Consider the following 16,550-nt stretch of genomic DNA (forward strand, 5'->3'; position numbering starts at 1 on the left):
TTTTTAAATGGTCCATATAAAAAGAAATCTTAAAAATACAAGAAAGAAAAGTCAAAGTAATTCTGAGTATTTCCCATTCACAGCTCACCAGCAAGACAGGAAAGTTTCCCAGCATGTGCTCAGCACTGATAGGAGCAGACAGTCCAATAAAGTGTCCCCTGTCATCAGGAACCCTTCCATCCTTCTACGAGAGCTGATCCCCAGCTTCCCTGTTGATTCCCTGTTGTGAATCCATCTTCTCAAGTGGGGAGCTGGCACGCACTGTGCTGGTGAGAAGTATCTTGCTTTTTAGGAGAAATTGGATGGATGACACATCTCAGTGATGAGCAAGGTACCAATCTTGGGCATGGGAAATGGGTTCTTGGTTCTCTAAAATCAGGCTGAGGGATTTGCTGACTTGAATTAGGGCACAGAAAATGAAATGGGAACAGACATGGAGTTCCAAACATACTTAATGGCACAGGATATGAACCAAAGCAGCTCCCGAGCCAGTGCCCTCTCCAAAGAGCAAGGTTGACTCTGAGATCCTGGGAAGAAGCAAAGTATTCCAGGTGTTCCTGTATGCTTGTGATGGAAATGATGGAATTTGGATGCCTGGTGGCTCAGATGCTATAGAATCTGGCTGCAAAGCAGGAGACCCATGTTCGATCCCTAGGTTGGGAAGATCCCTAAGTTGAGAAGGTAACAGCTACCCACTTCAGTATATTTGGCTGGAGAATTCTGTGGATAGAGGAGCCTGGCGGGCTATAGTCCACAGAGTTGCAAAGAGTTGAACATGACCGAGTGACTAACACACACTAGATTAGGCAATTGTGATTCTGGGTCCTACAAAGGTCTCAAATCATGAAAAATGCTCCTCATCTTTCAATAACTGCTAAACAGATACCAAAGGAATGGGAACCCGTCTTTTGTGGATGTCATCGCTAGTGTGGAAACTACTGCCTGGTGGTATTTTCACCTGTCTGAACTCTGGGGAGGAGGTCTCTGAATATTTCATTTTGAGTCAGACCCACAAGGCATCCTCGAGAGTCACAGCCCCTCTCCTTCCACCCTCAGTTCTCAGATATGTCCCAACACACACCACGCACTTGAATTTGACTCAATAACTGCACGCTTGAGAGAAAGCTAAGTATGTATTTACTCTCCACCTAGTGGTAGCTAGGTAAAATTGCAGGCATAATGATAAGGGAATGATCAACTCTACATTGCTCACCTTCAAACCCAAACCTATAAAGGGAAGTAGGCACTCAGATCCTCAGGGACCAGGCACACAACACAAATAAATGAAAAAGGCCAAGTGAGAGAGTACAAGTATTGTCAAGAAAGGCAACTCCTACTTAGCTCCAACTGATTGTCCGCTTTGGAAAATGCAGATCAGAGCTGCTTCATCATCTTCTGATTGTTTGAGAGAAGCCAGAAATTCTGATTTTAATGTGAAACCTCCTGATGCTGAAGACGGTGGCTGGATTTTCTTGAAAGCACTAGGTGAGCTAAATACAGCTTACAGTCCTCCCATTTTCAAAGCTCAGCTGTACAGATGGTGACTGTCATCTCCCCTAATTGTGGGATTAGACTGCCACTCACCAGCCGCCGTCTGTAACTACAACAGAGGCGCCAACTGCTTTACTACACAGACACAGCTGGACCCCCCAGCCCTGGAGAACAGCTAGCTCTACCGGAAGAAGTGGGAGGCTCCACGGAGCCACCCAGTCGTGGCAGCAGCCTGGCCCCTGTGACCAGTCGCTGGCCAGTAGGCACTAAATGGCTGACTGCTCCTGAAGGAAGCCTTCGGGGCCTGGGAGGCCTTTCTCTGGCTCAGAAGCTAAGGCTGCTTCTCGAAGGACTTCCAGGTGCTCCTCGGCAGCTGTCAGCGACTGGTCAATCCAATCCAGGCCTCCGGTCAGGTGGCAGGCATTCCTGGTCACCAGCACCAGATGACTCACAGACAGGAGCAGGGCAGTTGTCCTAGAAAAAAAAAAACAACAACAACAACAGGATCAGCTTCCCTAGGATCTAAGGGACTTTGCCCTAAAGCCCAAAGGGACAGAGTCTAGACTAGGGTTTCCCAAGCTGAGTCCCGTCCTCAAGAGTTTGCTAGGTATGTCATTTAAAACGGGTTCCATGCTCAAATAAATTTGGGAACATCTGGGTTAAACAAAGGTAACTGAAACCCTTCTCAGATGATGCACATGATAAAGTTCTAAGAAAAGAATGTAATACTCTTTGAGTCTCACTAACTTATTTAAGACTGGGAGCCCACTTCCTGCAACACATCCAATAATATCTCCCAGAAGAGGGTTCTGTGGGACAGTCTGGATCTAGTCAATGGGATAAGCACATCCCCAGCTGCTGCCCACTTAAAGACAGGATGTTCATACCCCACCTTGGGCATCATGTATTGATTCTGAATCAGCAAGACCCAGTGCTGGTTTACCATATTCTCACAAAAAATTTAACTGCAAACCAAATAGAGGCGGCGGCTTGTTTTTTCAGTACTGAAAACCTCACTGCAGAGTGTCTTCTCAATAGTGAGTAGGCATGATGCATTTGGGAATGCATTACAGATGATGAGCCCATGAACACAGCTGGGCAGTAATCGAAGTAGGGTAGAGAAACCAACAGAATTGCTGTGACCCACAGCCTGTCTGGCAATTAGTACACAACGGGCCTGTGAAACAGTCATATAAATCCGAGAGACAAAGGAACATGCTTTGTTTTGTTTCAAATGGGTTTGCATTTGGTAGAGGAACGTAACAATCTCAAAAGCATAAGTATGCTCTGTGTATAAGCGCCGATCATGAGACAGGGTTCCTGGGCATGTGCTGAGAAGGCGAGCACAGCTTTAGCTGACCTGTCACTGCCAGTCTCAATTCCTGCCCACCACCCACACCAGCGACCCACTGGGCAGTACTCACAGCTGAGGTGTGTCTGCTTCAGGGATCCAAAGAGCAGAGATGGCCATGGGGGCAATGGGAGGGCAGGGAGGTGCAGATAACTTAGCTTGGATGGACGTTTCATCATAGAAAATCCAAAATCCAAGACTGTTTCTTCCTCCTGCTCCTCTGGGGTTTCAGGAAGAACTCTGGCCACAAGCATCCAGCCAGGCCTGGCTTACTGGTTGGCTGACCCTTCACAGTGAAGTCAATGGTACCCAAAGCTGGGGCAGTCTTGGGAACCCAACAGAGCAGCCTTCTCCTCCACCACCACAACAGCCAACCTCACAGATCTGATAACATGGGGAGCTTTCAGTGTGAAAAGACACATGGCCACCCCACCCCTCTCACCGGGCATCCAGGAGCTTTGGGTCCAACGGAGGGTACATGGATTTCACAACGTCGTCCACTCTGAGGGGAGGCAACAGGCTTTCAGTATTTCCCTTTTCTTATGGCCTTTTCTCCTTCCTTTCTCTCCTTGCCCCAAAGCTTCCCTTTACACATTCCAGACCCAGCCTTTAGTGATTTTCTGTAACTGTATTCTCAGATACTTAAACAGAAAAAACTTCAGTGACTTCTCTAGGGGGTCCAGTGGCTAAGACTCTGGGCTACCAATGCAGGGGGCCCAGGTTTGATCCCTGGTCAGGGAACTAGATCCCACATGCCACAGTAAACACCCAGTGCAGCCAAACAGATAAGTGAAAATTCAATCTTTTTGAAATAAATAAATGAAAATAAATTTTAAAAGTTTAAATAGATAAAATTAATTAATTAAAGACTGACTTCTGTTTAGAGAATATTTCTTCTGGTTTTCAGTTCCAAAGGCTTAAAAAGTACAATTTCACACATGTGAAATGATGTTCAAGATATACTACTACATCAAAAAGGCAAACTGCCAAACAAGATACAAAGTCTGATGGATCCTATTTGCATAAAAATGAATAAACAATAGCTATGACACTTGGCAGGAAGTGAGGGACCAATCTGCAGAAATACTTACCATTCAACAGTGACTGATTACTTCCAGGAATTGGGATGGGGTGGGACTGGGGGGTGGCGTGTCCCTTCACTTTTCAGATTCTCTATTTCTGCAATGTTTTAACTTTTACAAACGCTTATTACTTTTGTATTAAAAAAACAAACAAACAAACATGGTTACAGGTAGATATTCAGAACACTAAAAAAAAGCTCCAAGTTTAATTTGGGTTCAAACTGCTCCACTGGATTTCCTGCAGCACATGATACAGTTCATAGTTAATTTTTTAAAAAATCAAATTCAAGAAGGAACTACTTATTCATCCTTATGTGCACGATTCAATGTTTTCGTTCAAATGTCTTGCTCCTGGACCATTTAGTCAAGAAGCAAAAAATAACGATGCGTTGTTTGATTTCCAAAAGCACTTGCAAACAGGCTTGAAGGTCCTTGTCTTGGGGCTGAGGGGCTGGTGAGGAAGTGCAGACGCTCAGTCACTCAATGCCCCACTCGGCCAGCCCTTTTTCCTACCCTGTAGCTGAAGCCACTCTTCTTGAAACTAGTATGCTATCAATACACTGTACGAAATAGAATAAGAAAAACCGTGGGGCTAAAGGATGTGAGGGCAGAAAGAGAGAGCAAGGACCCTGCCTGATTTATGGCAGGGATCATTCTGGAAGCAGTCCAAGGTGCTCAGTGGGACAGGCCAGTGAGCGCCCCACGTGAGGTCCACCCTCTGAGCGCTGTCACACCCTTGCTCCAGCACCGCTGCTAGTCCTGACCCCCCAGGACTCCACTGGGACTCAGAAATCGCCCTCTCTCTCCTTCTCCGCGCCCTCCTGGTGATGCTGCCTTGGATCCTGGCGTCACAGGAATTTGCCAGGACCGGGGACGGCTCTTGGAAGTGACAGGAGGTATGAGGCAGGTCCAGCAGGTACTAGAGGAAGGGCTGGTGCTTGCTCGGAGCCTGGGTCCACTTCAGGCCAGGGGCCGACCTAGGCTGACCCCCCTCCTATAGCCACACCCCGCCCGGGACAGCTCCAGAGACAGCCCAGATCCTTCTGGATTATCTCCTTCCCACTGTCTCAACTCACTGAACTCCCTGGACGGAGTTCAAGTACACCAGCTCTTTCACATTCCCTCCAAGGACTGGTTCCTTGAGATCCATCCCAGCCCACAGGCGAAAGCGAGGACCCTTGGAACTCAGGAGGCTGATGTAAGAAAACCTCCTGAACTGGGGGAAAAAAAAACTCCCGGCTCAGGCACATCCACATACCAGCCACCAGATGGCAGCCCCAACTTAGTACCACCCTTCCCTCTAAGAAAAAGCTTTCTTCACAAAACCGAGGCCAGATGAGGGGGTGGAGCTGTTGTTGCCTGCAGTCCAGCTGGTTGCCTCCTACATGGGATTCTGCAGACAGCCTGGAATCTGGGAGATATGAATGGTCCCTTCACCTCCCACCCAGGTTTGGGGGCTGCTGGCCGGGCCATGGATGGGGCCGGGGCTGGTCTCAGTACAGATGTCAGCTGGGATGGGGCGCGCGGGAAGCTCACTGCTCACCGGGGTGTGGGCACCCGTGGCAAGTGCGCTTGCTGGCCCAGAGCCCAGGAAGGTGTGCCCAGGGGAAGGAGAGCTGGCCCAGCTGGCATGGGACTGAGGAAGAGGGCGCTGGGGGGCCCTAGTCATATGCTGGCACTTCCCAAAAAACCTACGGGAGGGGTCACGCTGGAGGGGAGGAGAGCCTGTGACACCACCCTAGCCTGAAAAGTCTCCCAGCCTCTAAACCCTCCTGGGCTCTCTGGGACTGTGTGGGGCATAAACCATTCAAGTTGCCCCTGGAGTTGCTCAGGGGACCCTGCCCCTGCCCCTGCCCCCACCCCCACTTCTGACCCCCCCCTCCCCCCCGGAGTGTGGGGACCTCACCTGGGGCTGATGCGCTTGGCCACCACGATGATGTCACTGACGCTGGCCGAGGTCTTCATCTTGGCCCCTGAGCCCATTGTCATGGCAACAAGCTTCTCCGTCAGAGTGTGACAGATCTACCGCGACAGGAAGCAGAGAGGTGATGAGGGGGGGACCCAGCCCCCGAGGGTTTCTGCCATCCCACAGAGCCCCATCCCACGGCTGGGCCCCCCAACCTCACGGTGAAGTGAAAAGTACACAGAGATGAGAGGGACGGAAGGGGCAAACCCAAGGACACGGCCGGGTAAGGAGGGAGGGGTGGGAACCTCAGACCAGGGCCAGGGCTTCTCGGCTTAAAAGAAGTCTGAGCTGAAATAATCTGTCCTAAGAAAAATCATGTGCTCTAACTTCATCCTCTCCCTTCAGGGCCAAAACCTATTTTCTCTCTCGATTCCTTCACCTCCTGGCTTTTTCTTCCAAAATGATAAAGATCTCTGCAGGCACCCTCAGAAACATGGCCAGACAAGCAGAATTTATATCAACAATTTTCTGGGATAACATTTTAGCATGTTTGTCATGATGATGATAAAAGCGCTATGGGGAAAGAAAAAAAAGGCAGGAAAATAGCAAGACCAGGACACAGGGCCTTTCTCATCATCCACCAGCAGCACGGGCCACCCCTAAAGCTTTGCTCCTCACTTTCGTGCCCCCCTCCCAATGTCAGAACCTGGATGTGCTTCTGTCCCTGGGGAAGAATTTCCATCAATTTCATCACATATACACGGGGCTGGAAGAGAGGCAGAAAGAAGCCGGAGAGCCCACCCAGGGGACAGCCCAGGCCCTTCCCTCGAGGCCCCACCATAGGGTCTCCAGGGCAGGCGGCCAAGCAGCAGGGCCTTAAGAGGAAGCTGAGAGGGTCTCAGGATGGACCACTGAGCCCAGTAAGACTCGTTCCGGCTGATTCACCCCACACCTCAGCTGTCATGCATCCCCCTCCTCCAACAGATAAGGGCAGGGGACAAAACCCAAAGACAGAAGGAAGACGTAGCGTGGCATTGCCACTCCAGTCATTAGACCCGTCCATCCCCATCCATAACCACGGAGTGAGGCAAGCCAGAAAGGGAGAAACAAGCATCATATATTAGCGCATAGAAACGGGATCTAGAAAGATGGTACTGATGAACCTATTTGCAGGGCAGCAAGGGAGATGCAGACACAGAGAAGCGACTTACAGACACAGCACGGGGAGGAAGGAGAGGGTGGGATGAATGGAGAGAGTAACAGGGAAACATACACATCACCATATGTGAAACAGACAGTCAGCAGGAACGTGCTGTATGACTCAGGGAACTCAACCGGGGCTCTGAGACAACCTAAAGGGGTGGGATGCAGTGGGAGGTGGGAGGGAGGGGACATATGTATACCTATGGCTGTTTCACGTTGCTGTATAGCAGAAACCAACACGATATTGTAAAGCAATTATCTTTCAATTAAAAATAAATAAAATTTTTTTAAAAAGAGCTTCTTGGAACTCAATAATAAGCCTGGACTCTGGGACAACATCTTACCAGGCACTTCTTTGTCCCCTAAGAGAAGAGCTAAAGAAGAGGTGGGACAAAAGGCTTTTTAATATTTTGTACTGAATGACATGTAAGTGTCATTTTCAATTTCAAAAAAGCTGCCTTTTTTGAGATCTTGAATAATTGCTAGACAAAGAGAGAAAAGTGTGGTTTCCAAGATTACTACTGAAATGAACAATATTTGCCACTGGCCAAACACTTCAACATTATCATTGTCCTAATAAGTCTGAGAATGTCAGGCAAGAATTGGTAAAGAAAGGTTAAAACTGTAAAAATTACCCCAAAACAATAAAAATTACCCCAAACTATAAAAATGACACAAAACTGTAAAAAGTACCCTAAACGCAAATTGGATGCAACTCTCCACCCTGTCCTGGAGGGTGTTGGCTTAAAAAAATAAATAAATAAACAGTCTGCTCTCAGGTTGAAGTATCATGGTTTGGATTTTTTAACACTGATTGTCCTGTCTGGCTGACCACTGTCACAGAGAGGGCTGGTGAGGAACTTTCTAGTAACTGGAGATGCCCTAATACAGAGCTCAACTCGCTTCAAGGGCTGAGCCCCCAGTTCATGGAAGAAAGCGCCTAGGAGAAGCTGGGAACTGCCCTTCCCCCCAGAATGGCTGCGGTCTTGCTCTGCTATTCTGCACGCCGCTTTCTGCCTGGTCGGTGAACTTGTGGTTGGTCACTGTCTCTGCTGTCTTTCCACCGCCCACTGTACTGTGAGGACCAGGTGGAGGAAAGCCTTTGAAAGGACCTCTTGAATTCAAAGGAGAACAGACCAGGAGCGGAAGTGAACAGAAGGAACTCCCAAGAGTTACAAGAGGCCCCCTGCAGGGATCAGCGCTCCTCCCAAAGTCCCTCCTCCTGGACAGTCTGTGCACCCAGATGCTTTGGTGACCACCCCCTTTATTCTCCTGGGGAAATCGAAGAGTATTACCTTCAAGATGGCGATGCAGTGGGACATGAGACCCCTGCGGAGACAAGAAGCGTTTGTCAGGGCTTCTCCAGAGAGGCCCACCTCCCTCTAGCCACCACCTCCACGCGTCCTCCAGCTCTGACCCCCAGGCCCGGCTGGACACCACCTGAGAGCCGGGACGCCTCAGCGGTAAAATGAACAAGCCCAGGAGCTAAAGCAGGAAGCCCTTTCTTTCCCCTGTCTTCCCCTTTCCCCTCCTGCACCCCACAGACTCCTCCAGCTAGTGCCACAACTCTGAGCTTCTGAGACTGTTCCCTCCACCCAGGGACTCCTTCCCCGTACCCTCTGCCTGGTGAACTCATCTTTCAAGTCCTGAAGGGACTGCCTGGAGGTCCAGTGATTAAGACTTCAAGCGTCCCCTGCAGGGAGTAGGGGTTCTATCTCCAGTAGGGGCCGGAGAGAAGCTCCCCATGCTGCACAGTGCAGCCGAAAAAAAAAAAGGCCCAGGACGAAAGGCGCCCACTCTGGGAAAGCCTTCAGAAGTCCACCCCACTCCTCCAGCCCAGCAGTTCTATAGATGCCGCCTCCTCCGTGTGCTCACTGCACCTGCAGAGACCCATCCCTTCCCTCCATCATTTCTGAAACAGTGTATTTAGTAGAATTCTGTCTCCACCACCAGTTTCAAAGCTGCATTGCCTGGCCCAGAGCCTGCACATCACACCAGTTAACACCCACCCAGTGAATGAAGGGCTGAGCAACAGGGAAGGGGGCAGCACACACTTCTGAACCCACAGCGGGGTGGAGGGATCCCCGAGGGACCCTAGAGACAAAGGCTGCATCCCTGGAGCCTGAGGGCCATATTCACGGGCGCCTCAAGGATAACCCAAGCACATCACGGTGACTTTATAACAACTCTGCCACACATCTACGGGACTCAGTGTTCGGGTCTGCAAAATGGGGAGAGTGAGGACAATCACCATGGTGTCACACTCTAGGTCCCCCCACGGTGAGGGCAGGGGAAAAGCGGCAATGGACACAGCGCTCCAGGGTGCTCAGCCAAGCTCGGGCGAAGGAAGCCAGGAAAGGGCACCCAGACGCCCGATTCGCCACCCTCTGGCAGCTGGAGAAAAGTGAACAGTCCCCAAGGCCTTACGAGGCATCTTCAATCCAGTCTTCGTTCTCCAGAATGGCCTCGATGTGAGGGTTGGTGATGACAACGTCATCCAGTTCTAGCTCAGAGGGCTCAGACTGGGTCTCCATGGCGCCAATGAGGTCCACGATGGGCCTGGAAGGAAGAGCCCAGGTAAGTGGGTTCCTGCCGACTCTCTCCCCATCGAGGCCCACATACCCTCCGAAAGGATAAGTGGAATGAGTAAGCGAAAGCAAGAACTTGTTCTGGATCCAAACCGAAGGCTAGTGGGACTTCAGTGTGGGCCAGGCATGTGGTGAGGCAGTGAGTCAAGGAGGCAGGGCACAGGAACACAAGAAAAAACAACACAGGACAAGAAGAGCTGCTCAGAGAAAGGCAGGGCTGCAACCATAATCATTACAAAGATGTCCTAAACAGGGATGCTCTTTCAGGACAAAACAACACCCATTTGTAACTTGTTTCCCCTTCAGGCCTACCTTTTATAGAGAAGTTCAAGTTCCTATTACCCAAACTGACCTGCACCCCCTACTTGTTCTGTAGAATCAGCTTCTGGGAGCCACCTTGGTCCACCCACATGATCCCACCCCCTCCAAGTTATACTAGAGAAGAGGGGGATGTAAAAACACCTCCTACTTTAAAACAGGGTTCTTGAAAACATGAAACACCATCGCAGAGCTTTCCTGGGTCACACAAATGGGCATTTACTAATTATGAGCCACTCGACAGAGATGCTGATAGGATTCAAAAGGGTAAGAGAAACTCAGGGTTTAGCGGTCAGTGTCCCTTGGGATCTAGCAATTAAAATATCCCTAAACTGAAAATAACATCTTGATTACCAAGTAGGTTTCATGTGAGGATCATGATGAAGAAATCTGTGCAGAGATGAGACATGATCCTATGCTGGGGTTTTGCAACGCCCAAGTGTCTATTGCTTCAATGTGTGGCTTGGAGTGCGGGGTGTCGGATTTCTGCTCCTACGAGGTTGTTTGGGAGGCTTCCCAGGTGGTGCTAGGGGTAAAGAACCCGCCTGCCACTGTAGGAGACATAAGAGACTCAGGTTCTATCCCTGGGTCAGGAAGATCCCCTGGAGGAGGGCAAGGCAACCCACTCCAGTATTCTTGCCTGAAGAATCCCATGGACAGGGGAGCCTGGTGGGCGCTGGTCCACAGGGTCACACAAAGTCAGACATGACTGAAGCGACTCAGCACTGACGGACACACGAGGTTGGTTAGAAAGGGGTTGTGCTGTGCTGTGCTTAGTTGCTCAGTTGTGTCCGACTCTTTGCGACCCCCTGGACTGTAGCCCACCAGGCTCCTCTGTCCATGGTTTGGCCTGCTCAAATGTTAAGTGGCCAGTTTGGGATAGACAGGTGCTAGGTGAGCACATTCACAGAGTCCAAGGCGGCTCAGGATGCTGGGGAGCTTACGGAACATTCTTAAGCTCTGTCTGGGAATGACAGCCTTAGGGTACCATTTTCAAGATAAAAGTCGAGTGACAATTGCCCAACACCAAACTTCTTTTCTCTTTTGTTGGGGCATCAGGGCACAGTCCCTCTCTCGTCCTTTCCCTCCCCGGGCCACTCACTTGGAATCATAGCACTGCAGGAGGTCTCGAGGCCGACAGTAGCGCTGCCTGCAAACCACCACCAAGGCTGCAAAGGAGGCCAGAAAGATGGTGGCCAGCACGCCTATGGCAACAATCACCACGGTCTCCATGCTTCCAGCTGGCTCCCTCAGTCCTGGTCAGTCCCCCTCATGGGCTGAAGCTGGAAAGACACAAGGGTTGAGCAGCCTGGTGAAGCAGCAGCGAATGAGTGGGGTCTTACCTGCTGGAAGGTGGAGCGGAAGGCTCCACCTGCAGACACCTGAGGGCCTGAACAGAAGCAAGATGCATTTTAGGTCATGCCCCAAATGTTATCTTTTCTTTAACTACTGGGTTGGCCAAAAAGTTCATTCCAGTTTTTTGCGGAAGATATTATGGGAAAACTTGAACGAACTTCTTGGCCGACCGAATAAAAGCCTTTGCTCCCCAGTTGGAGCAGGATGGCCTTTTCAACCCAGGCCAAAAGGAAACACTGTCACTAGCACTGCTGTTTCCGTATCCGCACCAGGCACCTGAAAGAACACCCACCTAAGAAGGGCGGGATCGTATTCACTGAGAGTCTATCTGCGCCAGGCACTTGGTGGTATGTGTTTACTCTTCTAACGATCCTATGAGGAAGCTGTTCAGTTCAGTTCATTTTAGTCGCTCAGTCGTGTCCGACTCTGCGACCCCATGAATCGCAGCACGCCAGGCCTCCCTGTCCATCACCAACTCCCGGAGTTCACTCAGACTCATGTCCATCGAGTCCGTGATGCCATCCAGCCATCTCATCCTCGGTCATCCCCTTCTCCTCCTGCCCCCAATCCTTCCCAGCATCAGAGTCTTTTCCAATGAATCAACTCTTTGCATGAGGTGGCCAAAGTACTGGAGTTTCAGCTTTAGCATCATTCCTTCCAAAGAAATCCCAGGGCTGATCTTCAGAATGGACTGGTTGGATCTCCTTGCAGTCCAAGGGACTCTCAAGAGCCTTCTCCAACACCACAGTTCAAAAGCATCAATTCTTCGGCGCTCGGCCTTCTTCACAGTCCAACTCTCACATCCATACATGACCACAGGAAAAACCATAGCCTTGACTAGAGGAAGGTGTTAGTATTCCCATTTTACAGTTGAGAAAACTGAGGCCCAGAGAGGTTAAGTAATTTGTCCAAGTCTATGTAGTCAGGAAGCAGAAAGTCACCCACTCAAACTGAGATGGATTATCACCTGCCTTGTCCTTTCTAAGGAGAAAAGAGGATTCTAAACATTCTGGGGAGTTTTGATCTTTAGTTTCAGTGTTGGAAACGTTGCTGTTGTTTAGTCACTAAGTTGTGTCTGACTCTTTACAGCCTCATGGACTGTAGCCCGCCAGGCTCCTCTGTCCATAGGATTTCCCAGGCAAGAATACTGGAGTGAGTTTGCCATTTCCTTCTCCAGGGGATCTTCCTGACCCAGGAATTGAACCCATGTCTCCTGCTTTGGCAAGTGGATTCTTTATCACTGAGCCACCAAGGAAGTCCCGTTGGAAACTTACAACTGGTATTAAACTGTTTGTCATCTGTTTATTGCCTGTTTTCATTTAGGAGGTTATTTCACACCTATTCTAACCTCACAGGCTGGAGAAGATGGCATCTCAGAGAAGTATGTATTCACAAAGTTATTTCATTGCAGGCCTCCCACTTGTGTCCTTCTGAGCCAGTCTTCTTCCCTTTCTGGGCTTTAATTTCTCCACCTGTGAAAAACGGTGCTTTGACATAGAATTCTAACTCCAAGACAGTACATCTCCTCTATTTGAATTAAATCCTATGTTCCATGTCTTGGAGGTCCAAATGGTCCTGATCATCATTCAATAAGTATTTATTAACCACTTAGTATGCACCAAGCAGAGGACTGGATTCTGGAGACTGGAGATAAATAAGTCATGGGCCCCAAAACCTGGGGTGGGGGGAGCCTGGGGAGAGAGGTAGACAGGCAGACAAACCATTTTAACTTCTTCTGCGTGTGCCACATACAGAAGTCCATGAAAAAGAGTACCAGTGTTTGCAAGACACTTTCTGGGAAAGCTTTTCGCCCAGAGCTGGTTGATGCTTGAGCTGGGTTTTGAAGATTGAATAGGAGTTTCCTGGGTGGACTTGGCTGGCTCAAAGTGCCAATGAAGCCGACTCAGAGGACTCACAGAGCTGCTGGCCCACCTGGCTGTGCACTTGCCCGCAAGGGTGAGAAGACCGAGCTCTACCTCAAGTCTCTGATTGTGTCTGGAGGCGGCGTGGGGATGTCCTGCTCGGTGACCGTGGATGTGTTTCTCTGTACTGTCCCTCCTAAAGGCTCCCTCCTTCAGCCCTTTTCCTTTCCTTCCCCTCTCATTTCTCACTCTCTTCACTTTCCCTCGCTCAGCTTCCCGCTCCACTGCCGGGCTCTTTTCCCCCCTCCCCTCGTCTCAGGCTTTCTCGGCGTTTCCCTTCCCCTCCCCCCGCCCTGGGTCTCCAAGACCACCCGCTTTGTTTCCTCTCTTCCAGTGCGAAGCTTCGGGTGTGTTTCTCTGCGTGCATGAGCTTTTCTCTCGAGTCGTTGCGGTCTCTCTCCGCGATCCGTCTGCGTGAGTGTTTCTTCGTGTGTTTCCCTTTTTCTTTGTGTTACTTTCTGTGTGTTTCAGGATGAGTTATTGTTTCCCTCTAACGGGTTCTAAATCTACAAGGCGAAAACAAGACCCCACCTCCTTCCCTCTGCGCGGCGCGCCCCACCCCCGACCCAGAACACCCACTCCACACCCAGGCCGTCGGGAGGGAACCCCACGCGCCCCGGCGCGCGCCACGCGGGGCCCGATGGCTCGGGGCGCTCGGCTCCAACTTTGCCCGCTCGCGGGCGCCGGGCTCCCCTCCCCCGCCGCACCCTTTCCCGCCACCCCCGCGCGCCCCGCTCCGAAGGGGCGGTGGGCTGGGAGCCCCGGGCCCCAGCTCCGCGGCGCGCCGGGCTCACCCACCTGCGGCTGCGGCTCCGGGACGCAGGCGGGGCGCTCCCGCGGCCGGGCCCCCCGCGATGGCCGAGTCCGGGCGCGGGACTGGCGGCCGCCGGCGAGCGGGGCATGCCGGGAAGGCGCGGAGATAAGTCCAGGCGGCCGAGCCCCCGGCGGCGGCGCGGGCGGGGGAGCAGCGGGCCGAGCATCCAAATCCCCCGCTGCCAGGCGCCGCCGTCACCGCCTGGCCCCCGGGCCGGCCGGGGGTTGGGGCCGCGGGAGGCCCCGGGCAGCTGCGGGGCCGTCGCTCAGCGACCCGACGGGCGGTCCCCGCACCCCCGCGGGGGCCGGGCGGGGCGGGGAGGGGGCGCCGAGGAACTGGCGGTCCCCTGGGGTTGGGGAGCGCCTCGCCGCCCCGCAGCGTGGCTGGTCCCGGAGCGGGTCTGCTCCGTTGCTCGCTGGCTGGTTTACATCCTGGCTCTGAGGCTCACTGGGCTTCCCTGGTGGCTCAGACGGTAAAGAATCCGCCTGCAATGAGGGAGACGTGGGTTCGATCCCCGGATCGGGAATGTCTCCTGGAGGAGGGCTTGGCAACCCACTCCAGTATTCTTGCCTGGAGAATCCCCATGAACAGAGGAGCCTGGCGGACTGCATACAGTCCATGGGGTCGCAAAGAATCGGTCACGACTGAACAACCAAGCAAATCCTCTCTGCCACTCACTAGCTTGTACACCTAGCCGGTACCTTGGTTTCTTCCTCGGAGCAGGACTTATAAGCATCCTGAGTTAAATGTCCAGATGCAGACCATGTTGGGCCCAGGGTCAGTGGTGAATCAGTAATAGCTCTTACAATAGCCTGAGCCACACTGGGTGGTGACAGGCAGGCCCATCCCTACCAACCGCCTGCCAGGGACAAGGGTAGGAATACATCACAGGGGTTGGGGGTCCTGTCCTTTCCGTTCAAACCCTACTCCATCCGGTACTAAAGGGGGACCCACAGTGCATACGCTGCCCCCACCCTGCAATGGGCCATCCCCCAGGCCTGAAGATGCCCACAACAGGCTGCCTTGGAAGGACAGATGCCCACAGAGGCCCTGGAAGCAGGCTGTGCGTACTGTGAGGAGGGATTTCCAGAGTCCAGAGTCCCAGGAGCATGGTCTAGACGGGCTGGGGTCCTTCCTTGGCCCTCGAACTCCGCAGGACCCGAGCAGGACCAACTAAAGCCTGGGACCCAGTGGACCAGTCTAAGGGCCATACTGTTGACAAGTGGAGAAGGATACAGACTAGGCCCCGGGCGCTTAATGCAGGCACTTCGATCTTGTGACCCCTAGATTATGTCCAGCCCACAGCAGTATTGTTTTGGCTTAGAGTTTTAAAAAGACCAAGTTAGCTGCCAACGTTTAAAAAAATCAGGAACTGTATAGATACCTCTAGATCTTTAGCCTCTGGAAAATTCATAAGACCGTTGGCTGCAACAGTCATAAGAGAGGGGTGGGTGAATCTCCAGGCCTGCTCTCCTGGCCCACCCTGTTCCCTGCTGTGTGCAAATACACTCACACCTCATACTCTATTAAGGGCCTGGCCATGTGAGTGCTCAGGTTGCCCGCCATTGGCACTCTGGGGCCAGAGGGTTGAGTGATGATTTTATTACCCTCCAAATGGTTTGTATGGAAAACCTGCATTCTGTATAAGGAAAACAGACCAACAGCAAAGCAGCGAATATCAGAATGGGTGACTGGGGACAATCAGTATCCCCATGTCTTGGGGATACTCTTGAGAAAAATGGAGTGCTCTTTTTGTCTTGGGTGGTTTAGACACTTGTGACTCTATAGGAGAGATATTTAAAGAAAACTTTGGGTCTTCCCTGGTGGTCCAGTGGTTAAGCCTCTGTGCTTTCAATGTGGGGGGCGGGGGTGGTGGTGGTGCAGGTTCCATCCCTGGTCGGGGAAGTAAGATCCCACTGACTATGTGGTGCAGCCAGAAAAGTAAAAAGGAAAAAAGCATTAAGCTCGTGTGAAGGGGGTTATAAAAGGAAAAGACTTACCAACACAAACAAAAACAACCAAACTAAAAAAAATAAAAAAATCTCAGCTGCTGCCCGGAGCTGACAGTGCAAATGCTCCAGTTAACCACCCACCACCCAGCTGCGGGGAGAAGAGGGTGGCGCTAAGGTGGAACCAGTGCCTTTCCTAGCCAGCTGTGTCCCTTCATTCTGGCCACTCCTGCCACCTCGGTGCCCCTTGAAGTCTCTCTGGATTGACCTGAGAAGACCTTGTGTGTACTCAGTGTTCTTACTTACAAGCAATAGAAACTGGTTGCTTGTCCCACGTAGAAAGCGGTCTTATTGAAAGGATATGGGGTGCCCATAGCATCAGCTGGAGACTGAAGACAAGGATTAGGAAGTCGGGAGGCACCACAGGGAGTTCCAAGGGCTGGGTGCCAGCGCCCTGAAATGATCATGACCTTCCCTTCAACTTTATCTTTATTGTGGAATCAAAGTCCTGGGTGAGACCTCACCCTGTTGGCTTGCACTGCAGGAGGTGAGATTCAGGCAGAGTCCTGC

At 51.6% G+C, this 16,550-nt stretch overlaps 1 protein-coding gene across 2 annotated transcripts; it reads right to left on the bottom strand.

The window, feature by feature from the left end:
• Positions 1,115-14,133, bottom strand: TMEM98 (transmembrane protein 98). Of its 2 annotated transcripts, XM_018064240.1 has the most exons (7): positions 14,016-14,133; positions 11,042-11,222; positions 9,461-9,592; positions 8,329-8,362; positions 5,831-5,946; positions 3,285-3,344; positions 1,313-1,965 (listed from the first exon to the last, which is right to left on the bottom strand). In XM_018064240.1, exons 2-7 carry the CDS (start codon positions 11,170-11,172, stop codon positions 1,758-1,760), a joined length of 681 nt encoding a protein of 226 aa, XP_017919729.1. In that variant the 5' UTR covers positions 11,173-11,222; positions 14,016-14,133; the 3' UTR covers positions 1,313-1,757. The 2 variants fall into 2 exon arrangements, with proteins under 2 accessions (XP_005693277.1, XP_017919729.1); XM_005693220.3 differs by lacking the exon at positions 14,016-14,133 and having other exon boundaries at positions 1,115-1,965; positions 11,042-11,225.

Source organism: Capra hircus, chromosome 19 (genome assembly GCF_001704415.2).
Source record: "Capra hircus breed San Clemente chromosome 19, ASM170441v1, whole genome shotgun sequence".
NCBI lineage: Eukaryota > Metazoa > Chordata > Mammalia > Artiodactyla > Bovidae > Capra > Capra hircus.

Excerpts from the sequence above, each read along its gene's own strand:
- TMEM98 (XM_005693220.3), bottom strand. The coding sequence starts at position 11,172 with ATGGAGACCGTGGTGATTGTTGCCATAGGCGTGCTGGCCACCATCTTT. Across the intron at positions 5,947-8,328 it reads ACTGCATCGCCATCTTGAAG|ATCTGTCACACTCTGACGGA; the intron begins GTAATACTCTTC and ends CTGTCGCGGTAG. Across the intron at positions 1,966-3,284 it reads CCAAAGCTCCTGGATGCCCG|GACAACTGCCCTGCTCCTGT; the intron begins GTGAGAGGGGTG and ends TTTTTTTTCTAG.